The 23,404-nt window shown below is 43.0% G+C and overlaps 1 protein-coding gene across 2 annotated transcripts; it reads left to right on the forward strand.

Moving 5' to 3' along the window:
* Positions 1-134: 134 nt before the first annotated feature.
* Positions 135-18,312, forward strand: LOC143748729 (alanine aminotransferase 2). 2 transcript variants are annotated; one of them, XR_013206834.1, is made up of 11 exons: positions 135-420; positions 765-854; positions 992-1,100; positions 1,393-1,526; positions 2,585-2,828; positions 2,949-3,028; positions 4,151-4,287; positions 4,502-4,676; positions 9,087-9,242; positions 14,912-15,106; positions 15,199-15,342. XR_013206834.1 is itself a non-coding variant. In XM_077240900.1 (11 exons), the coding sequence occupies exons 1-11, from the start codon at positions 316-318 to the stop codon at positions 17,458-17,460; spliced, it is 1,434 nt and encodes a 477-aa protein (XP_077097015.1). In that variant the 5' UTR covers positions 136-315; the 3' UTR covers positions 17,461-18,312. The 2 variants fall into 2 exon arrangements, 1 of the variants encoding a protein (XP_077097015.1); XM_077240900.1 differs by lacking the exons at positions 14,912-15,106; positions 15,199-15,342 and adding exons at positions 16,972-17,084; positions 17,370-18,312 and having other exon boundaries at positions 136-420.
* The last annotated feature ends 5,092 nt before the right edge of the window (positions 18,313-23,404 follow it).

Here is a 23,404-nt window from a genome sequence, read left to right on the forward strand (position 1 = left end):
TACTGTGTAGATGATTCACATTTCTCCTGTAGGGAGAAGTTGAGCAGGGAATAATCATCTATTTATATTGCATATTATGTCTTTGTTAATGTCTCAAGAAGCCCGACCCACTCTTGGGAACTTTGCCTCCTATGTATAAGCAAAATCTTTGGGTTTGATAACTGAAACTCGTGGTAAGGAGTGGTTTTGAACATTTGACTGACTGTTAAGATCTTGCTGAATTTAACTGGCCCAGAAATAGAAGCTATTAAAAGAAGGAAGTTTCTTACCAAGTAGTTTAGACAACAAAGAAAATCTTCACACTGGGAAACAACAATGTCTTTCCTGAGAGATATCAGACCATTGTTGAAGAATGCGTTTCTCTCAGAGAGGGATGTTTTATCCATATGTGCGGCACAGATTGAAGCTGAAATACAACAGGTGTGGTATTACTTTGACAATACTCTCATCTTCTATTCTTGTATAATATTAATATCATATTTTGGTGCAAATGTATCTGATGCAAAGTAAAAATTAGGCAGATGACTACATGGATAGGTTGTTTGAGAGAGAAAAAAACGTTTTAGTGTTTGACTTGTGTTTTTTTTTTTGTATCATATTGGAGCTTGATAATTGATTCAAAATCTGGATCCTGAATTAAAACCAGTTTCTCTGATTTACTGGACTGACTTCTATCCTGGATCCCATTTATTTGGTTACACAGGGCAACATATGGTTCCTTTTATGACAAGATTTTTTTTTAATTTGACTTCAACTGATTTTAGGGTGAGAGAAAAAACTATAACGAGGTGCTTGATTTGTCTTCTGGAGATCTCCACAGAGGAGGAATAAAACCCATCACCTTTGTTCGTCAAGTAGGTAGCAGCTTTCTACCAGTCACTCAGTTGTATGGAGAACAGAAAATTTTGGGGAAAAAATTATTTCATAACCCATGTCTTTATGAGAAATTGGAACAGATAATGCTCAGTTTTTTGTGTGTGCTATTTTTCAGGTCCTTGCTGCTTGCTTCTATCCAGCACTTTTGAAGGATGACAGTCTGCCATTAGATGTTAAACAAAGGGCAGATGGTATTCTTAGACAATGTGATGGTGGAAGCGTAGGTGAGCTTTTGTCTGTGCACAGTGACATACCTTGCTCTTTTCATACATTTAAGTAACTTGATAAGAAAATTGCAATTGTCACTGCACAACTTCAAATGTTTATTGTCAAATGTTGAACAACTTCAAGAGATCAGCTAAATTTAAGCTTTCCATTTCAGTGAGTTGATTTTTTTTTTTCATAGTATGGACAAACAGGTCTGATCAAATGTTAATTGAAGTATATGAATCGCCGGTGTGTAGTGTTGAATCCTTTCATGTGTACGTGATTATTATGTGGTGCCAATCTCTTCAGGCTCATATACAGATTCGTGTGGAATCGCCAAAATCAAACAGTGCGTGTCTAAGTTCATTATCAGGAGAGACGGAGGAGTTCCTTCCTCACCCGACAACATCTTCATCACATCTGGGTCACAGATGGCTCTCATGGTTTAGTCAACAAAAATCTTTTATCGCTTTTTCTTACTTTTAAAGGGGACCTATTATGCAAAATTCACTTTTATAAGGTGTTTAAACACAAATGTGTGTCCATAGTGCGTGTAAACAACCAGCCTATAATGGTAAAAATACACCCACTCCTTTTTTTAATCCCCATGAATCATAATCAGTCTCTTCAAAAGAGTGGTCCTGATTTTACTCTTACGTAAGAGTAGAGGAAGCCCCACTCATGACTACTGAGGATCTGCCCTATTAGCATAGATCCCGCCCTGAGTGAGCAGCAGCAGTCCGCCATTTCTGTTCCTCTTTGTAGCAGCTTAAAATATATGTCTGTGCCAAAAAACATTACAAATGTTCTGTTATTGGATGTACCAAAGAACATAAGAGTCTCCATAGACTCCTGGCAACTGAGGACGCAGTGGATAAATTTCATTTAGGAAGGAAATCTGCCAAAGAAAGTCGTTAAAGTGTTATATATTTGGAAAAATTATTTTAAGCCGGACTGTTACAAACGAGGGTCAGTTCAATTTTAGATTTGCTCAAAAGTTATTTCTGAAAGATTTTTGATTAACATTAACATGCTAATCATGCTAGTACATGCTAGTCGATGAGTTGAATCAACTTAACTCCACATCAACTACATAAATTTATCTGACATTTTGGCTGCGTGACATTCTCTGGTTTTGTTGACGGAGTATCCGAAGCACGAGCTGTAAAGGCGCCACCCTCTTTTGGAAAGGGGCTGAGAGCAGCAGCTCATTTTCATTTAAAGGGACACACATAAAACAGTGTGTTTTTGCTCACAACCAAATAGGGGCAAATTTGACAAGCTATAATAAATGATCTGTGGTGTATTTTGAGCTAAAACTTCACAGACACATTCTGGGGACTCCAGAGACTTATATTACATTATATAATCTTGTGAGGAGCATAATAGGTCCCCTTTTAATATTTTTTAAAAGCAAATGCATAAAAATACAAGCACTTTTCTTTTAAAATGTAAGATTGGATGGTATAAGTTTAACTTCAAGTAAATATCTTTATTGTAGTTTATGCTGAAGCTGCTGGTTCAGAGCGAGGGCTCGTGTCGTACTGGTGTGCTCATACCTGTGCCCACCTACGCTACATTTACCCTGGCTCTGGAGGACCAGGGAGCTGCCATCATACCTTACCATTTGTGTGAGGAGCAGGGCTGGACACTGCAGGTGGAGGAGCTTCGCAGAGCGCTCCATGAAGGTCGAAGGACATGCAATCCAGTAGCGCTTTATATCTGCAACCCAGGGAATCCTACAGGTACAGCAATAGATTACCCTTATTATTGTGAGAAATATGTGCCATCTTGTAACCAAAAATTGAGAAAAGGAAAATTGCTTCTTGTAATTATGAATGGATGAATGTTGCTTTGATTATCAGGTCACATACAGAGTAGGAAATCCATAGAAGAAGTGATTCGGTTCGCTGCAGAAGAAAGGCTCTTTCTACTGGCAGATGAGGTGAGTTTTTCTCAAGTAATGTAAGAGCTCTCTATCATTAAAACCAAAATCCCTTTCAAGGAAAGTCTGTTCATTCTGCGGCCAAGTTTACAACGCCACCAGACAGCTATTTCAGGCATCCAAGGTCATGTCCCATCTACTTGAATGGGGGAATCCTGAAATCTGAAGACTGCTTGGCAAACTCACAATTAAATAACATATTTTAAATCAGTAACAAAATCTGCCATGATCTTTTAGGCTAGATGCATGTGCAGTCCTCAAAACACTTTGTTTCTATAGTAACTGGAGCTTCTAATGGCAGTTGCAGGGATGCGATGACTGTACCAGTCGGCAATTGGCTATTTTATTTAGAGACGGTCATGTTCCGCTACATTGCGTGTTGCACTTTCTCCCATTCACATATAATATGAGTGCACCGTCTTTGGTAAAACACAATCCTGTTCCTGGAGGGACACCTTCCATCAGAATTTAGCTCTAAATTCATCAAAGATCTAGCGCCGGCAAAAGCTGACTGAGTTGTCGCCTCGTGTTAGCTGCATCTCGGGCAAAAAGCTGCGCTTGAACACACCAAAACGACTAAAGGCAAATGTCAACTAGCATGTGTGTTCTCCGCCTGCGTATAAGTAAATATCTGTCTATATCAGCAGGTATCAGGTGTCTTATTTTTGTCATTCAAAAAGGGAAACTAAAACAAGGACTGCAAATATACAAACTGTAAACAAAGCAGAACTCATGTTATTATGAAATATTTGTGCATTCGAATGCTCAGGCAAGCTTTCATCACTTTCGCTTTAATTCTCGTGCACTGACTCATTCGCTAAGCTGAACAGCCAATCAGAGTTCTCCCTCACCGATGGCCCGATGCCGATTCAACATGGTGAATCGGCCCAAAAAACCCTGACGGCATCCGACTAGAGCCAACTGTGCGGAACATACTGACAAAATTAAGCTGACTGAAGCTCAAAAGCGGCCCAAAATCGCCCAATGGCCGACCGTCGGCTTGGTGTGTCTCGAACTTTACAGCTAAACTCTGCATTAAAGTGGCCCTGCAGGAGCAATATTGCACACTTCTGTTCATGAACCCTCGTTTGACATGACTGTGAGCTGTATCTTTCTCTTCAGGTGTATCAGAGCTGTGTGTATGGAGAAGATACTGAGTTTGAATCATATAAGAAGGTGTTATCAGAAATGGGCTCTACTATTTCCAGCACAGTGGAACTGGCCTCCTTCAATTCTGCTTCCAAGGGCTTCATGGGAGAGTGAGTAGTGTCTTATGGTCTTGAGTATTATTCTTCCTTGATTTCTATATATATGTAATTACAGTGTATCGATCCTTATATTAATATTACTCTGGATAAAAATAATAATGGGATTGGGCCAGTGAGTCTGACAGATGTGCATTTATTTAATCAACAAATGGAATAGATAGCAAATCTATGTTAGTCTACTTCTCTGACCATTCTTTATTTTCAGGTGTGGGCTTCGTGGTGGCTACGTGGAGCTGGTGAATCTTGACACTGCCGTGAAGGAATACACTCGTGCACTTTTTTCCACTAGGTCCAGCCCACCTGTTGGTGGACAAATTGCACTTGACCTCATGACAGATCCTCCAAAACCTGGAGATACTTCATTCCCCACCTTCTCTGAGGTTGGTATGCTCCATATGTGTCCTTAACATATACAGAAAAATCACATGCACAATTTTTTTACTTAAGAAAAAAAGTTGCCAAATCACCAATGCGCAGTCATTCTTGGCAAACATGGCTGAGCACATTTCTCAGCCTTGAACCAAAAAAACCGACAGAGGTGCCACCGGGAGATGAAGAGACCCAGGTGAGGTCTGATGTCCGAAAAGACCAGGTGAGACCTGAGGACCAAGAGTTCCAGGCAGAGCTGCGGTAATGAGTGGCCGAGGTGGAGCTAGGATACCAGAGGACTGAGGCAAAGCAGGTGGGACTGAGGACTGACGAGGAGCCGGAGGGAAGGAGGAGCCCAACAGAACCAAAGGGGTGGAGGAACGAGGTGCAGCCAAAGGCCTGAAAGTCTGTGAAATAATTAGTGACGACTTACTTAGGTGAAGCCGGAGGGATAAGGGGGACCAGTGAAACTGGAAGGACGATGATCTCCGGTCGAGCCGAGGGAGGTAGGAGCCAATGTGAAGTAATGGTCTCGGAGGCCCGTGGCGGAGGCAGGGATCATCACACCAAGGCGGAGCAGGGGACCAGGAGGCCCAATGCATTGCAGCAAAAGCTAGGCTGAACTGGTGGAGGCTAAGGAGAAGACGAAGAAGACTTGGGGCTGGGTAGAACCAGCAGAGACGAGGAGACTTGGATGCTGGACGGAACTACCGAGGAGGAAGGGCTTGGGCACATAAAGTCATCAGGTAATTTATCACTCCAGACTGAGGTGACTGAATTCAGATTCTGGAGGATGGGATGACCAGCAAAGCTAGGCTGAACTGGTGGAGGCTAAGGAGAAGACAAAGAAGACTTAGGGATGGGTAGAACCAGCAGAGACGAGGAGACTTGGATGCTGGACGGAACTAGCGAGGAGGAAGGGCTTGGGCACATAAAGTCATCAGGTAATTTATCACTCCAGACTGAGGTGGACTGAATTCAGATTTTGGAGGATCTACTTCCTCCAGCTCCACTAAAGCTCCCACTGGGACGGATGTACGAACTGGCACACACTGACACACACCTGGTCAGACTGGGCGGCAGAGTCGAGCTCCTGGACGGATGTAGCCTATGGCGGGAGGTCTTTTGCGGGCATAGGCTCTGGCTCTGTGTTTGTCAGTAGGCGTGGGTTTTTGTTCTCGCCTGGAGTCCACTGGAGGATTTTGGGCTGGAATGGTGATAAATTGTGGAGCAGGCTTCCTCTCTTGCTGCTTTCACTGTGAGAGGAGAACCAGTAATCCATGAAGCATACTTGATGTACTAGAGCAGGTAACGTCTGGAAATTTGCTTTTCAGTTCAGTGTTGATTCAGTTTAATAACTGTGTAAAGTTTATCAATTATGAAATGAGTTCAGTTCAGCTATAAAGCAGCTCTGCAGAAAACAATGATGTAATCATCCAGCTCAGTTCAGTTCTCATCAGATTGTGTCAGTGCAGTCAAATCAATGATATTGTTGAATATTAAGTGTGAAATATGCAAGCCAGAGGAAACAGTGGCAAATAACCCAAACTCCATTAGGTGACAAAAACATAGAACAAAAAAAAAACCTTGGGAAAAACCAGGCTCAGTCGGGAATGAAGTTCCACTCCAAGAATGAACATGGAGTGAATATGATTCCAGGCTGCATCACAAGTCAGATTGTGGATGGATATTATTCAGAATATTTCATCCATTTGCTTCTGCTTGAAGATTATGATACATCACATTGGCATATGGAGGAAAGGGGATTTGTAACTCGTCATAGGGGTCTGAGCAGAGGTTTGGTCTGGTTCCCATGGTCTTTGCCGAGGATCTGTGCAGAAGGCTGTCTAGTCGACAAGGTCTAACTGGGGTTCCGTCTCTAGGGCTCGTCTAGTTGTTTTGGTCTCCCCTGACATCCAGGTCCACCATCTGGTCTCAATACTATTAAGGAATTCTAGAGTGCAATGTACTGTGCTGAGAATCAGAAAGCCCTGTCTCAGTCGCAGATCATGGGTCCTCCAACAGGATAATGACCCAAAATGTACCTGCTGACAGTTGCAGAAGTCTCATTGGGAGCTACAGAAAAAGCCTCTTCAAAGGATTAGTTCACCTCAAAATGAAAATTTCCTAATAATTTACTCGCCCCAATGCCATCCAAGATATCCATGTCTTTCTATCCTCAGTCAGTGGAAGAGAAATTAAGTTTTTTGAGGAAAACATTTCTGCATTTTTCTTCGAATAATGGACTTCAATGACAACCAACATTTTGAAGTCCAAATCAATGCAGTTTCAAAGGTCTGCGCGGCGGATTGGCGCGTTGCAGATCAGCTCAATCCGAACAATTGTAGTTAAAAAGTATATTGTCAAGTCAAGTCAAGTCACCTTTATTTATATAGCGCTTTTTACAATACAGATTGTATCAAGCAGCTTCACAGTGATAACATGAAAATAATATAACAGAGTTTGTTTCTAAAAGAAAATTGAGTCAACGTCCACCTTAAGTAAGGCAGATCAATAATATTATTGAATAATAAATGTCCCCAACTAAGCAAGCCAAAAGACAAGGCAACAGTGGCAAGGAACCAAAACTCCATCAGGTGACAGAATGGAGAAAAAAACCTTGGGAGAAACCAGACTCAGTCGGAGGGCCAGTTCTCCTCTGGCCAACGAAGGAACAGTGTTACAAGTCAGATTGGATCGGAACATTTAGAATATTTATCCATTTCCATCATTTCGAAGTCCAAGTAATCACGCCGGTGTTGAGACGAGTTGTTGAGGATCAGTGCCGTCCACCATAGAGGGTCCATATCGCCGGTTTTGAGTCGTCTCTTCACAGGCTTTGTGATTGGGGTATCTGAAGTCTCTGTGAAAGGCTGGATACAAACTGGAGCTGACGAACGCCGTTTTTCTCGGGACTCGCGTCCCGAGATAACAGCAGAAAAGCAAAAAGGGAAAATAATTAGCGTAGCTGCTGTTCATAATGATTTCCATAACACGGGCGTAAATGATAAAAAAAACATGAAGACAGTGATTCTTGCGTCCCAGAGTCACCCCCCTCCGTCCCCCACTCAACTTAGCCCTGCTTACTGACCTCTACATCCCTCCTGCTGCTGAGACCCAACCACAATCTCACAATCTTTCCGCAGCCCAACCATACGCGCCGACCCGTTTGACTAAGGCTGTCGAGCCCCACTGTCGTCGTTAATGCAGGTTCAGTGGCAACGGTTCCGTATGGCATATACCACCTACCGCAAAACACAATATCTACCCAACCACCCGTCATTCACGCAATATACACAGGAACGTAATGACTGTAAATACTATGCAACCTATACAAATAACCTACAGACTCTTCAAGTTTTATAATATTAAATGCATTTGATCTGATACAGCAGTGGTATAAAAGGTAAGCATTATGTAAATGCTTGGCTAAAGAGATGCGTCTTTAATCTAGTTTTAGATTATATATATATAATTTTTTTTTTTTTGAAAATGACCTTTCGTTTCGCGAGATAAGACCCTCCTCCTCAGCTGCGATCGTGCACAGTCTGTTGAAGCACTTCAAAGACCTTTGAAACTGCATTGATTTGGACTTCAAAATGTTTGTTGTCATTGAAGTCCATTATTCGAAGAAAAATCCAGAAATGTTTTCCTCAAAAACTTAATTTCTCTTCCACAGAGGAAAGAAAGACATGGATATCTTAGATGGCATTTGGGTGAGAAAATGATTAGAAAATTTTCATTTTGAGGTGAACTAATCCTTTAAGGTAGTGCAACAAAATATTAGGTTACGATTAATATAATTTTTGTCCATGCCATTTTCATTTGAAATATTATGCTGAATCATAAATCCAAAGCAAAGTCTGTTTTTTTTATTAATATGGAAAAAAAATTGTCAGTAAGTTATTTCAGAGAAAATTTGGGTTCTTTACTTTTTCATGGAAGGGTACCAACAAGTTTGTTCATGTATGTATCAGGGAGAAGGCTTTCCTGCTGGATGCGCCCATTCCCCAGTCAGGGCTTTTTGGCGGCGTGGTTTATGCTGCTCGAGAGCCCATGGGAGCAGTTCTCGCTCTAACTCTCTCCGACGTCCTCGAGGGGATCAAGGAAGTGGTAATGTGGTCTATCACCCCCTCACAGCTGGGGTGCATGATCATGGAAGCTTCTGCCGAAAATTACAGATGCGTTGGAGCAGGGTTGGAATTGAACTCTGCAAGAAGGTAGCTCTCCAAGAGAAGGGCTAGTTTACCTTGTTTTAGAGATTCACCAAATGGTCTCATGTATTGGTAGACCTGATACAAAAGAACTGATAAAGTTGAAAAGTGTCAATATCAGTAAAAAAATAAATATATATAAGTCAAACCAATTATCTGTCTATCACAACTTCTTGATTTTGTATTGAACTTAATCTTTTCTGTTAGGAGGTCCAGTCCATTAAAAATATGATAAGTAAAAATGCTAGTCGGATTCAAGAGGTCTTTGGTGAGATACCGGGGATCAGCTGCCAGCCATTGAAGGCGGGATTTTTTGTCTTCCCCTGTCTACACTTACCTCCAAGAGCAATAAAATTGGCCAAGGTGAGAATCTGTGTATTACAACAATTTGTGAATTACACTGAATTAAAAGTACTACTGTTGTTGAATAATAGTAACTACAGAGGACATACAGTAAATATCACCACTAATCTGTATAATAGCTTGTGACAAGGTTCAGTTCAGACAGGAAGGAAGAAGACAGGGGTCGGCTTGAGCTGGGACGTTTCACTTTTATTCACGTCACAAAAATAAACAAATAGGTGCGCACAGAGCGCGTTCACCGTGCACAGGCACAGCCAAAATATAATAACTCAGAATTCGTTGCAATCTCTTTCCACAGCAGCACACGCGAGGTCCCAGCTCGTTTCTCTCTCCCCTCTCGCTCTCACACGCCGGCTTATATCCGGTCTCTCCACGCCAATTACTGAAATCAGACACAGGTGTTCATCATCTGCACTTGACCTACTTACGCTCCGCTCTGCTCCGTCCTCCCTCTCCCGCTACAGACTCCGCAAAACCACGCCCCCCTCGCCACATACCCCCACCGCCCGACTCAGGCCGGGGAGCCATCCGGACTGCAGCCTCCCCCCCCTCCTCCTGGAGAGGAAATCGGCTACAGCCATCTGTACACCCGGCCTGTGGATCACCTGAAATTTAAATGGTTGTAAAGCCAGATACCAACGGGTGATCCGCGCGTTGGTATCTTTCATGCGGCGGAGCCACTGCAGGGGAGCGTGGTCCGAACAGAGGGTGAACTCCCGCCCCAGGAGGTAATAGCGGAGGGTGAGAACAGCCCATCGGATAGCCAAACACTCTTTTTCAATGGTGCTGTACTTCGTCTCTCTCTTAGAGAGCTTGCGACTGATGTACAGCACCGGCCGCTCTTCACCCTCCACCTCCTGGGACAGTACGGCGCCCAACCCCCTGTCCAACGCGTCTGTCTGCAGAATAAAGGGGAGAGAAAAGTCAGGAGCATGTAAGAGCGGACCGCCACACAGAGCAGCCTTTATGCGGGTGAAAGCCTGCTGACACCGCTCCGTCCACTGAACCATATCTGGTGCTTCCTTTTTAGTTAGATCAGTCAGCGGGCTGGCGGTGTCCGAAAAATTAGGTACAAACCTTCTGTAATAGCCCGCCAGCCCCAGGAACTGTCTAACCTCCTTTTTGGTCTTGGGTCTTGGACAAGTCGCAACTGCTGCCGTCTTGTCAATTTGTGGACGCACCTGTCCATGACCCAAGTGAAAGCCCAGATATCGTACTTCCACCCGCCCAACTGCACACTTATTCGGGTTGGCCGTGAGCCCCGCCCCTCTCAGCGTCTCTAGGACAGCTCGCAAATGCTGCATATGTCGCTGCCAATCGCCACTATAAATGATAATATCATCGAGATATGCAGCGGCATATGCAGCATGCGGCCGGAGAAGTCGGTCCATCAACCGCTGAAAGGTGGCTGGAGCCCCGAACAACCCGAACGGAAGAGTAACAAATTGGTGTAATCCAAACGGCGTTGTGAAAGCTGTTTTTTCTTTAGTCATGGGAGACAAGGGGATCTGCCAATAACCCTTGGTTAAGTCCAGTGTCGAATAAAAACGAGCGGTACCTAGTCGATCAAGCAATTCGTCAACTCTAGGCATTGGATATGCGTCGAATTTCGACACTGCATTCACCTTCCTGTAATCCACACAGAACCGAACTGAGCCGTCCGTTTTAGGGACTAAAACTATCGGGCTCGCCCAGTCACTGTTGGATTCTTCTATCACTCCCATTTCTAGCATTGCCTCTAATTCAGTTTGAACTACCTTTTTCTTGTGTTCCGGTAATCTATACGGCCGGCTGCGAACAACCACTCCCGGCTCAGTCTCAACATGGTGCTGAATGAGATTCGTTCGACCAGGCAGGGGTGAAAACACATCAGCAAAATCTGCTTGTATTGATTTGACATCAGTGAGCTGCGAGGGTGAGAGGTGCTCTCCACCAGGGGCCAGAGCGAGAGATTGAGATTTTGAATTCACTTCTGGCCCAAGATCCTCCTCCCCACTTATTACCGTCGCCAGCATCACTGATTCTGCCTCCGACCATTTTTTGAGCAGGTTGATGTGGTATATTTGATGTGCTCCACCCCTGTCCGTTCGAGCTACCTCATAGTTGAGATCCCCAACTCGCCGTGTGACCTAAAAGGGCCCTTGCCACTTCGCGAGTAATTTGAACTAGACGTAGGGAGTAACACAAGCACTTTATCTCCCGGTGTAAATTGACGTAGTCTAGCCCCCCTGTTGTACAACCGACTCTGACTGTCCTGGGCCTGCAACAAATTCTCCCTTGACAGCCGCCCCAAAGTGTGGAGTTTTGTTCTCAGGTCCATGACATATTGAATTTCGTTTTTACTATCAGAAGGTCCGTCCTCCCAAGCCTCCCTAAGGACATCCAGCACCCCACGGGGCTGACGTCCATAGAGAAGCTCGAAGGGGGAAAACCCCGTGGAGGCTTGTGGGACCTCCCGTACAGCGAACAAGAGGGGTTCTAACCACCTATCCCAATTTTTGGCGTCTTCGTGTACAAACTTTCGAATCATGGATTTTAACGTGCGATTAAACCGTTCGACCAAGCCGTCTGTTTGTGGTTGATAGACGCTGGTTCGAACCGATTTAATGCCCAACAACTCGTAAAGCTCGCGAATAGTACGTGACATAAACGCCGTGCCCTGATCGGTGAGAATTTCCTTCGGAATTCCCACCCGGGAGATTAGTTGAAGCAGTGCACTCGCCACGCTCTTAGCGGAAATAGTGCGGAGCGGCACTGCTTCAGGATACCGCGTTGCATAGTCCACCAGGACCAATGCAAAGCGGTGTCCCCGTGCTGACCGTTCTAATGGCCCGATGAGGTCCATACCAATTCGTTCGAAGGGGGCCTGCATCAACGGTAGGGGGCACAATGGTGCTTTTGGGGTGGCCGGTGGATTTACCAACTGACATTCACGACATGCCGCGCACCATCAGCGCACATTTTCGTGAATGCCCGGCCAAAAGAACCGGGCCATGAGACGGTTTAGTGTAGCTGTCTGTCCTAAATGCCCGGCCATAGGATTATAATGAGCCGCCTGTAAAAGCATTTCCCGACGGCTTTTAGGTATCAATAACTGGGTTGTATCTTGTTTTGTCTGGGCATCTTGGGTCACCCGATACAACCTATCTTTTAAAATTGCAAAATAAGGATATGAGAGCGGTTGGCCAGGAGAAAGAAGCTGTCCGTCGATGGTGCGAACCTGATCAAATGCATTTTTCAGCGTTTCATCCTGGGACTGTTCCAAGGGAAAATCATCACGCCCAGGGAGGATGGTTCGCTCCTGAGCACTCTGCTCCCCTGAAACAGACCCCAGCGGTTCCAGATCAGCCTCCCCCAGCTGTGCCACCGCGATCCTATCCTTAGGTTTTTTCCCCCAAGAGACATCCGAACACAAATACCCCAACAATTTATTAAACAACGGCCAATTAGTACCCAAAATTATCGGATGCCGGAGGTGCTGGTTAACTGCCACCTCTATTCTATGCTTTTCTCCCCTAAATTGAATATCCACAGGCAAAATAGGATACTTCACCACTTCCCCGTGCACACACCGAACCTTAACCATGCGGCTATTATCCAATGCCCTCGGTTGAATCAGGCTTGGATGAATGGAGGATTGGTTACATCCTGAATCCACCAAAGCCTGATATGTACCCCCCTTGATACTCACTGGTATTTGGTATAGGCCAGCCTGATCGGGGGCAGCTTGTGGCGCATCGGGGACCCGGATCAGTGTCCCCACCTCCATCACTGGACACCGGTCAATGAAGTGTCCCGGGTCCCCACAGCGCCAACAGGCCGGCCCAGACTTTACCGCCGCCCTGGCGGCAGGAAGCGGGTCAAGCGATTGACGTGGAGAGAGCGGCATTGGATGTTGTGGAGAGACGAATCCAGGGGTCGAGGTCCCTCCCCTGGGAGGAGCCCTGGGCGTGGCTGTTGGCTCCGCCGGATAACCCGACCTCCAGCGGGGCGCTGGCTTCGGCGGGAGCCCTCCACGTGACCTGGGGAAAGGGACAGGTTTGGGAAGAGAGAGAGAAGAAGGAGAGTGAGAGAGAGAGGCAGATGGTAAGGGGTCGCCGACCCCCGGGCACGCCACCATCTGATCCTCCGCCAACTGGATGGCCTGATCCAGCGACGCCGGGCGGTGGCACTGAACCCACTGCGCAGTTCCTTTTGGAAGCCTGGCCACGAACTGCTCCAGCACCACACGATCGATCACCTCCTCGACGTCGCTGTCGTCGGCCATCAACCATTTGCGACAGGAGTCCCGGAGCTGCTGTGCCATCACGAAGGGTCGGCCGGCCTCGTCCAGGGTTAGGGTCCTGAACCGCTGTCGATGTTGCTCCGGGGTCCGACCGACCCGCTGAAGGATGGCACGCTTGAGGTCCTGGTAGACCAGGAGATTCAGGACTGGCAGTTGGTGTGCGGCTATCTGCGCTTCCCCAGACAGCAGAGGGATAAGCCGCATTGGCCAGTCCTCCATGGGCCATCCCCGGTCCCCTGCCGATTTCTCGAATAGGTCCAAGAACGCCTCTGGGTCGTCCTGAGATCCCATCTTGTTGAGAGGCAGAGGAGGTGAATGGTCTTTAGATGCGGGGATGGCCCGAACCTCCCGGTCCACCCAGCTCCGGAGTAGCTCGCGGTCTTCATTCTGAGCTCGGAGGAGCGCCTCGAACCGTTTGTCCTGCTCCTCCTTGATCGTCAGCAGTTGTTGGTGTTGCTCTTGGTGAAGACCGGCGAGCGACTGGATTATGTCTGCGAATGGTGACGCTGGCGGGGTCTGCATGGCGGCGGTCTTCTGTGACAAGGTTCAGTTCAGACAGGAAGGAAGAAGATAGGGGTCGGCTTGAGCTGGGACGTTTCACTTTTATTCACGTCACAAAAATAAACAAACAGGTGCGCACAGAGCGCGTTCACCGTGCACAGGCACAGCCAAAATATAATAACTCAGAATTCGTTGCAATCTCTTTCCACAGCAGCACACGCGAGGTCCCAGCTCGTTTCTCTCTCCCCTCTCGCTCTCACACGCCGGCTTATATCCGGTCTCTCCACGCCAATTACTGAAATCAGACACAGGTGTTCATCATCTGCACTTGACCTACTTACGCTCCGCTCTGCTCCGTCCTCCCTCTCCTGCTACAGACTCCGCAAAACCACGCCCCCCTCGCCACATAGCTATTTCAAATCCTGGAAACAACTGCCATTTAGCCTATTTCATCATTCAGTCTAAAAGTCAGTAGCATTCCTACATGACAAGGAAACAAAAAATTATTTGATTGCTTATGAAAACAATGAGTAATATGGAAGTAAAATAATGACAAATGTATTTGAAACAAAAAAAGGTTGTTGAAACTGCATTGCATTTAACCGTGCTTGCATTTTAATGCATTGAATTTTTAGGGCTTGCATATTTATGGACTGATATTCAACATGGTTGTATATTTAAGCTTTGAATATTTAAATTCAAAATATTTTACACACATTTTAATTATTAAAAATTAAATAATCCACATTCACCTTTCAGATGTCCCTTCCAAAATAGTCAGTCTCTTTAAAAACACAGCCTATAATATTCGATAGAAAATTTTCGGTCCATTTTATTTTGCTTTACAAATTTGCTTCCACATTCGTTGGTTCAAATTCAACAGAAAATTCAACAGAAAATTCAACACTGCACATCTGGGAACTGCAGGAATAGCAGTAGAGTACCGATGCAAAATCATCAACTGCTGTTAGACAGCCTTACCAGCATGGTGCAAGCGTGTTGATGAAGACCAAAGCAACAGTTCACGAGTTCACACTTACAAATAAGTCAGATCAAATAAATGGTATGCATATTTGGCGTGGTCTTCATCAACACTCTTGCACCATGCTGGTAAGGCTGTCTAACAGCAATTGATGATTTTGCATCGGTACTCTACTGCTATTCCTGCAGTTCCCAGATGTGCAGTGGGCTCTGGGCTCGGTATTGGGCCCGAACCCAGAGTACTCCCCCCGTATTCCTGGCTGTAGAAGGAACAAGCCGAGAGTGAGGTGTCGGGGTGGTGGAGGGATGCTGAAAAACTGTCAAGGAATGTAGGTGAGTCGACTGAGTGCCTATATGCTTCCTCTCATGCTGAGGGGATAGTCATGATGATTGTTGATGACAAGTTAATTGGATTGATTGTTTGAACATGCTCCTCCCGAAGTTTGTTTAGTGAAACATGTAGAGAGAGTTATTCATTCACAAAAACGGATTTGCAGAAATGGAGCAAGCCATTCATATTCTGAGTGCATCTGTTTGCCTGTAGCCAATATAGTATACAGGTAACCTACATCACCAGTAAGGTATGAGTTTGGTCACTGTATAACTTTATCAGTCCATTAAAGGGCACATAACACACGCAGTTTCTGCCAATCTCATGTTATTATTGAGTACCTATAGAGTAATATTGCATCCTTCATATCTCCAAAGAGTCTTTAATTTGATCAGCTTTATAAAAGACAGATACGCTGTACCGAGTCTTTCCGAAAACAGCTGCGCTCCTAGAGGTGTGCCGCACAGCGCTGCCGATGTCTTCCGTAACCCGAACTTACACGTTGATGGGCGCGCTCTTGCTCTCGCTCTGGTTTATGTTGTGCACGCTCTTTTGGGAGGAGTGCCCATACAAGGAATTTCTCCCTTTATGACATTCACTGGGCCAACTCTTTAACAGTGTAAATAAGTCAGAATGCATGAAATAGCATTAGACATCCCCTTTAAGCAACATTAAGCGTTTTACATGTCACAATGAGGGGAAACCCTAGTACTGCAGCACAGCACCAAAATATAAAGTTAAGGAGAGTAAAACCCAGCCATGGGTTTAAATTAAAAAAGTAATTTTTAAACCCAACGTTTGGGTTTGTCCATATTGGACCCAAACATGCAGGATATAGGAAACATTTAGTTGAGGTTGTTGCTGCTAAAAGAGGATCTACTACACACTCTCAGAATTTGTTTTGTTGCAAAAATTTTACCTTGAGTAGGGGTAGATGAGGTCCAAAGTTGTCATTTATGGGTACTGCCCCAGAGACATGCTGCTGTACCCCTAAAGGTAATATTTTTGCAATTTTTTTTCTGACAGTTTGCTGTCCTGTTCCTTGATATCTACCTTCTTGCAAAGTTCAGTTCCAACCCTGCTCGAACACATCTGTTTTTAAATAACAAATGTTAATGAAAATCTTCATAAGCTTGTTCCGGTGTTGGAGCTAAACTTTAAAGGAAGGCAGATCTTCAGGAACAGGATTGATCCCCTGATCCACAAGATAATAATTTCAAAGGTTACTCATTCGAGCTTGCGCTGTAAATGATTGTTCAATGACTTCGATAAAAAATTTGCGAAGCATTACTGTTTGTTTGGTATTAGTTTAATCATCATAAGATCATACCTAACTATAGGAATAATCGACACTGAAATCTGAAGGTCCTTGCATTTTGATTTTCTAATCAAGTCTCTTTACATATTGCTGAATGAAATACTGATACTGAAGTGTTGGCAGATGTCTCGATACACATTATGTGAGTTGTGGCCCATGATCAATTACAGTGTCTTCCGTCAAGTCATAAACTCTGAATAACTAATTAACCAGAATCACAGCAGTGAGGAAATCTCTTTAGGCAATACTAAAATGCAGTAACCTGACTGTAGTTCTCATATTTTCTACAATTAAAGTTGTTTTCTCTTTGCAGAAAAAACAGATGGAACCAGACATGCTGTATTGTTTGCATTTGCTAGAAGAAACAGGTCTGCATGTGCGGCCCGGCTGTGAATTTGGACAAAGAAAGGACAGCCATCACTTCAGGTTTTTGCCCTGCCACTGTTGCATGAGTGAAGTGAATGGATAACTTAAACAAAACATTTGTTAATAAATCATGCTGGAAAATGTGAATTTGTCATTACTTTTTATCTGTGTGATTTTATTCTAGTTTTCAATTGCCAAATTGTATATGAATTCTGACTAAATTACAGCCTGTTATGCTTACCATAGTAGACATTCAAATAAGCTGTAAACGTTAGCCCATCTTAATTGAAAGCATATTCTGTGTATCCTCTCTTTGTGAAAACCAAATTCTCAATTGTTTCGCAGGCTTTTTGTGGCAACTAATGAGGACACCATGGAAGATGTTCTACAAAGACTGAAGACATTCCACAAGCGATTCATGAAGGAGTTTTCTTAGTGTCATCTTACCTGCTTTTGTTAGTAGCTTATGTCAGACTATGAGATTTGTTGAAAGTTAAAAGTTAAAGGGATAGTTCACCCAAAAATGAAAATTCTGTCAGTAATTACTCACCCTCATGTTGTTCCAACCCCGTAAGACCTTCGTTCATCTTCGGAACACGAATTAAGATTTTTTTGATCAAATTTGAGAGCTGGATCACTCCTCCATAGGCTTCTTCAGGGATTGAACTTGCAGGCCCCGACAAGTTATTACAGACATCGTTAAAATAGTCCAAGTGACTACAGTGGCTCAATCTTAAGTTTATCAAACGACGATAATACTTTTTGTGCGCAAAAAAAACTAAAATAACGACTTTATTTCAACTATTCATTTCCTTCTCTCTGGGCCTCGAGTCAGTTCACTAGTGTAATAGCGTACGCTTCTGTTGTTGTACGTCATACGCATCAGACACAAGACCAGCGTCGGCCAATAGTGAGCCTACGTGTGACGTAGCTCTTCGCAATCACACTAGTTTAACTGACTAGAGGCCCAAAGAGAAGGAAATGAATAGTTGAAATAAAGTCGTTATTTTTGTTTGTTTTTGCGCACAAAAAGTATTCTCGTCACTTGATAAACTTAAGATTGAGCCACTGTAGTCACTTGGACTATTTTATATGTAGGGGAACTTGATCAAAAATAAAGATTTGTCCTCCTACCTTAATTCCTTCATGAGTTACTGCATGTAAAATTTCCCTTTAGCACTTTTTTGTCTTTCATCAGCAGTTTCTCAGCATGAGAATGTCCAAATATAATGAATTGTATTTTTTCTAAACAATTAATTAGTTTTCTATTAAACGATGCCTACCTTTTGACTCTCCTTGCTATATTTTTGGAGGTAAGAGTCTTTACTTTTATGTATGTAACTGGTGTGCAATGTCCAATGTCCAACATACTGCTGGCAAATCCATCTTAATTTGGGTCCGTTCTTCTGTCAGGCTGTGGCTCAATGAATGAGAGGCGAGATATAGAAATTGTTGAAGCGGTACATTTATTCAAGTCAAGTCACCTTTATTTATATAGCTCTTTCTACAATGCAGATTGTTTCAAAGCAGCTTTACAGAGATAACAGGAAAATTATGTTGCAATAATATTTTTAAACAAAATTAAATGTCCCCAACTAAGCAAGCCAAAATCCAATGGCGACAAAGGCGAAGAAAGGCGAAAAAGGCGACAGTGGCAAGGAACCAAAACACCATCAGGTGACAGAATGGAGAAAAAAACTTTGGGAGAAACCAGGCTCAGTCGGGGAGTCAGTTCTCCTCTGGCCAATGAACAAACAGTGTATGATTTTGATTCAGGCTGCATTACAGGTCAGAAGTCAGATTGGATCGGAACATATTATGCAGTTCATCTGGTTGAAGATCATAGTCACGTTTTCTTTGTCTCCCTAATCAAACACAACTGATTCAACTCATCAGCTCATTATCACATGGGTTAATCAGGACAGGTTTGGGAAACACTGGTCTAGTTGACACAAGCTCTGCTGACACTTCAGGGATGCGTTGTGGTCGTGTCTAGGCACAGGTCCACCATCTGATCTGGAAACGGCCCAGATCCGGCTTATTACATCATGCGTTGTGGTCGTGTCTAGGCACACGTTCACCATCTGATCTGGATACGGCCCGGATCAAGCTGATTACAGTAAACCTCGGAATAAACAGAAAGAATAAAATTAGCATAGATGCCATTCTTTTTATGATATAGCGAGAACATCAGGTGTTATAGGAAGTGTTCCAGGTTCCGGCTGACCTAATTTATGCAGCCTAATAATCATTTAACTGATTTGAATAATAGGAAGGTATAGTGTTCTAGGTGTATGCCAGGTTGAAGAGATGTGTTTTTAATCTAGATTTAAACTGACAGAGTGTGTCTGCTTCCCTGACAATGCTAGGAAGACTGTTCCAAAGTTTTGGTGCGAAATAGGAAAAGGATCTACTGCCAGCAGTCGATTTTCATATTCTAGGTATTATTAACTGGCCGGAGTTTTGAGATCGCAATAGACGTGAAGGACTATAATGCATTAAGAGCTTGCTTTAGTGCTGAGCTAAACCATTTAGTACTTTGTAAGTAATCAGCAATATTTTAAAATTTATACGATGCTTAATTTGGAGCCAATGCAGTGTTGACAGAACCGGGCTAATATGGTCATACTTCCTGATTCTGGTAAGAACTCTAGCTGCTGCATTATGGACCAGCTATAGATTGTTTATTAAGCGTACAGGGCAACCACCCAGTAGAGCATTACAATAATCTAGCCTTGATGCCATGAACGCATGAACTAGTTGTTCCGCATTTGTCAATGAGAGCATATGACGTAATTTCGATATATTTTTAAGATGGAAAAATGCGGTTTTACAGACACTAGACACGTGACTTTCAAATGAAAGATTGGTATCAAAGAGCACACCCAGGTTACTAACTGACGACGAGGGCTTGACAGAAAAGGTAGATTTGAGATCAGCCTCTAATTGACTAATTCTGTAGGATCAAGTTTTGTTTTTTTAACAAGCGGTTTAATCATAGCCAGCTTAAAACTTTTTGGTATGTATCCTAATGACAAATATGAATTAATGATATTAAGAAGAGGATCTATGACCTCTGGAAGCATCTCTTTCAATAACTTAGTCGATATAAGTTCTAACATACATGTTGTCGATTTAGATGATTTAACGAGTTTAGAAAATTCTTCCTCTCCTATAGCAATGAATGAATAAAATTTTTCCGCAGGAAGACTACAATGCACTGTCTGATGCGATACTGCAGTAGACGGTTGCATAGCTATTATTTTCTCCCTGATATTATCAACCTTGTAAGTAAAGCAGTTCATAAAGTCATTACTGCTGTGCTGCTTGGAAACGTCTGGGGTTGAAACTTTATTTTTCGTCAGTTTAGCCACTGTTTCAAATAAATACCTAAGGTTTTGTTTATTTTCTTCTAATAGGGTTGAAAAGTAAGCAGATCTAGCAGCTTTAAAGGCCTCACTGTATGCAATTGTGCTCTCTTTCCATGAAATGCGATGCTGGGATGCTGAGGAGATGAAACTGGTCAGGAATATTATTAATAATGCGATCTTTAGTGGCAGAAGTGATAGGTCTAACATATTTGTAACACGGAGTCGACTTTGCAGCCTTGGCTAAATGAAGTATACACGAGACTAGATAATGATCTGAGATGTCATCGCTCTGCTGCAGAATTTCAAAGGCATCAACATTGATTCCAATCGATAATATTTAGAGAATTTACGATTAGCATTAGCCAGCACTTTTAAATTTGCTTTGATGTCAGGCGCTCTGGCAACCCGGCAAACATGTGACCATGGTGGCTGGCGTCTCTATTTTCACGTTCCATGTAATAGAATCGCCAATAACTAGGGCACATTCAACAGGATTCTCAGTGGGTGTTTCACTGAGTGGGGAGAACCTGTTTAATGTTGTAATAGGAACGGAAGAACGGTGTTTTGTCCTGCGACTACAGCATCTCACGGTCACCCAGTTGCCCTAAAGCACGGGCTCTACAGCCAGAACCGAACAATGTACAGAGTTCACTCAGCAAGCCGCATCCAAAGCAGTATCTAAAGCCCTTGCACTCTTACTGTCCTCGATTAAAGTTTGGATGTGTGTAGCTAGTTCTGAAATCTTCTCCATCAGCCTGACTGTCTCCCTGGATTTATCACATGTAAATCCTATATTGCTGACAGAGAAGGCTTTACTATGTGACATGAAGTGCAAGTAACAATAACAGAAGACATTACTCACCGTGTTTGTTGACTAATCCTATACTGACTACAGTTATTTGATGGTTTCGTAAAAGGCACGAGCGCACGCGAGAAAAAATAAATAAATAAAGATGGCAGGCACGGATGGCTCGCAAGAAAAAATAGAGACGACAGGCACGGATGGCACGTTAACAGGCTAGCGAGTTACTAGCGTGTTGTGCAGGTTAGCTAAGACACACAAGGACTAACCTAACCCTATATGTAGGAGCACAGGAGAATGAGAATCCAAACCAACTATAAACGACAACAAGAACGGGCTATAAATACAGGGCTATACATTTCAGGGCTATAAATACATGGACTCTGTGATGGGTCCCAGGAACAGGTGTGAAATTAATGAATAAATTAGAATCCATGACAACAAATAAAGAGGGACTAAACAACAAGCAAATAAACTACATACAAAGAACAGACTAAACCATGACAAATACACTGACAGGGACCATTTTTTGCAGTATACATAATTTTACTTTTGATACTACTAGGTGCATTAACTCTTTCCCCGCCAGTGTTTTTATTTTAAAAAGTGGCCAGCCACCTCCAGAATTTTTGATCATTTTCATAAAAATGTCATGGCCCCCAGAATATTTTGTCGTATGAATATCTGAACGTGGAATAAGAACATCAAAAGAAAGGAGATTCAGCACTCTTTCAGAAGATGTCATTGCACCCCCTAGCATATAACAGTGAAAACACAGAATCCTTGGAAAATCTGTGTTTGGCGGGGAAAGTTTACAAAATAAACGCTTCTTTGAGCTGATGTGTGTTGGGAAAATGGAGAAGAATGAGTTCGGAAAACGGCAGATTTGTACTTGGTTCATCTCGTTAAAAGTTACTCTCCAAACCACTTTAATTTTTTCATCAGTGTTTTTTCTTTAGTAATTTTGTCTGCCTCAATCATACAATGGTGGGCGGAGTTAGTGTAATTAGCATTTAAGAAGTAGCAGGTGAGCGTTTTGTCTTCTGTTTTATGTGTCCCTACAGACTGTTCCAGGAAAACGTGAATGCAAATAAAAAATTAAAAAATTGCAGATTTGTTGTGAATGATATACAAATACATTTTAATAATTTTAGTAAAATGAAAACATAAATATCAATTATTCAATTTTATACAACATGTTTTCTTCATAACACTAATGTATCTCACATAGCAGCCTATAAATAAGTCCTAAGACAAAGCGCCACCTTTATTTCAGGAAAGGGGTCCTTTGTAAGGGGATGATCATATTTGGTTGTGCTTGACATTAACAAGTTTAAAACACCCTACTCAAAATTATTTGCTTTTTTGAGACTTCAGACAGACATCTCGTGACGTTGTGGACTGCAAACAAAGAAAGCAGTGTATTTGTGTGTATTCCGGTGCATGAATGTGTTGTTCGCATTTGTTTCAAAGAAACAGTTGGAAGCCACGCAATTTAATTAATTTGTATTTATGAATTTTTAGACCAGATTTCACTGGACATTTTAATTAGATTCCATTTCATTTAATTCTATTTCAAAACGTATTACATTTACCATTTAGCTTTAATAATGATGGTTCTTTAACCAGAACTATTGTTACAAAAAGATTCAAGAACGAAAACAAAACCAGCATTCAATCTTCATCACTGATTGGGTCACAGGGGTAAGATTTTATAGGAATTACAAATACAATATGGATACGGAAATGCATATCGGACAGAAACCGAACCACTGCCCTTCATGTGGGAAGAGGTTCACCCGATTAAGTCATCTGATTCATCGAGAAAAGTATTGCACAAACCAGTGCGTAAAATACAAAAACAGGGATTCACATCAGTCTAAGGGCATTTTTAGACCTGTAGATTGTTTGCTTCGTTGTTAAACAGGGACTTAATTTGTTATAATGTTGCACTTTCTTATTGGTACGGTTCGCTTTCACAAGGCAACCTTTCAAAGTGTACCAAAATGTGTTTATGCAAGTCACATGCGAGTATTACTGTCCTCTTATTCGTCAGACTCTGATAGCACACCCACATCACAGAAACGTCTATTTGATGTCTGCATTTACATCTGCTAGATGTATTTGTATGTATGTAAATGTAATGAATACGTAATGTAAATGTAATGTGTATGTATGTAAAACTGCTGTTTATAAATCCAAGGAAC

This window comes from Siphateles boraxobius, unplaced genomic scaffold, assembly GCF_051911475.1.
Source record: "Siphateles boraxobius isolate OS27281-9 unplaced genomic scaffold, OSU_SipBor_1 1, whole genome shotgun sequence".
In the NCBI taxonomy this organism is placed as follows: domain Eukaryota; kingdom Metazoa; phylum Chordata; class Actinopteri; order Cypriniformes; family Leuciscidae; genus Siphateles; species Siphateles boraxobius.

Coding starts and splice junctions, on each gene's coding strand:
- LOC143748729 (XM_077240900.1), top strand. CDS start 316: ATGTCTTTCCTGAGAGATATCAGACCATTGTTGAAGAATGCGTTTCTC. Junction 1,527..2,584: donor GGTCACAGATGGCTCTCATG/GTTTAGTCAACA, acceptor TCTTTATTGTAG/TTTATGCTGAAGCTGCTGGT. Junction 9,243..16,971: donor GAGCAATAAAATTGGCCAAG/GTGAGAATCTGT, acceptor TTCTCTTTGCAG/AAAAAACAGATGGAACCAGA.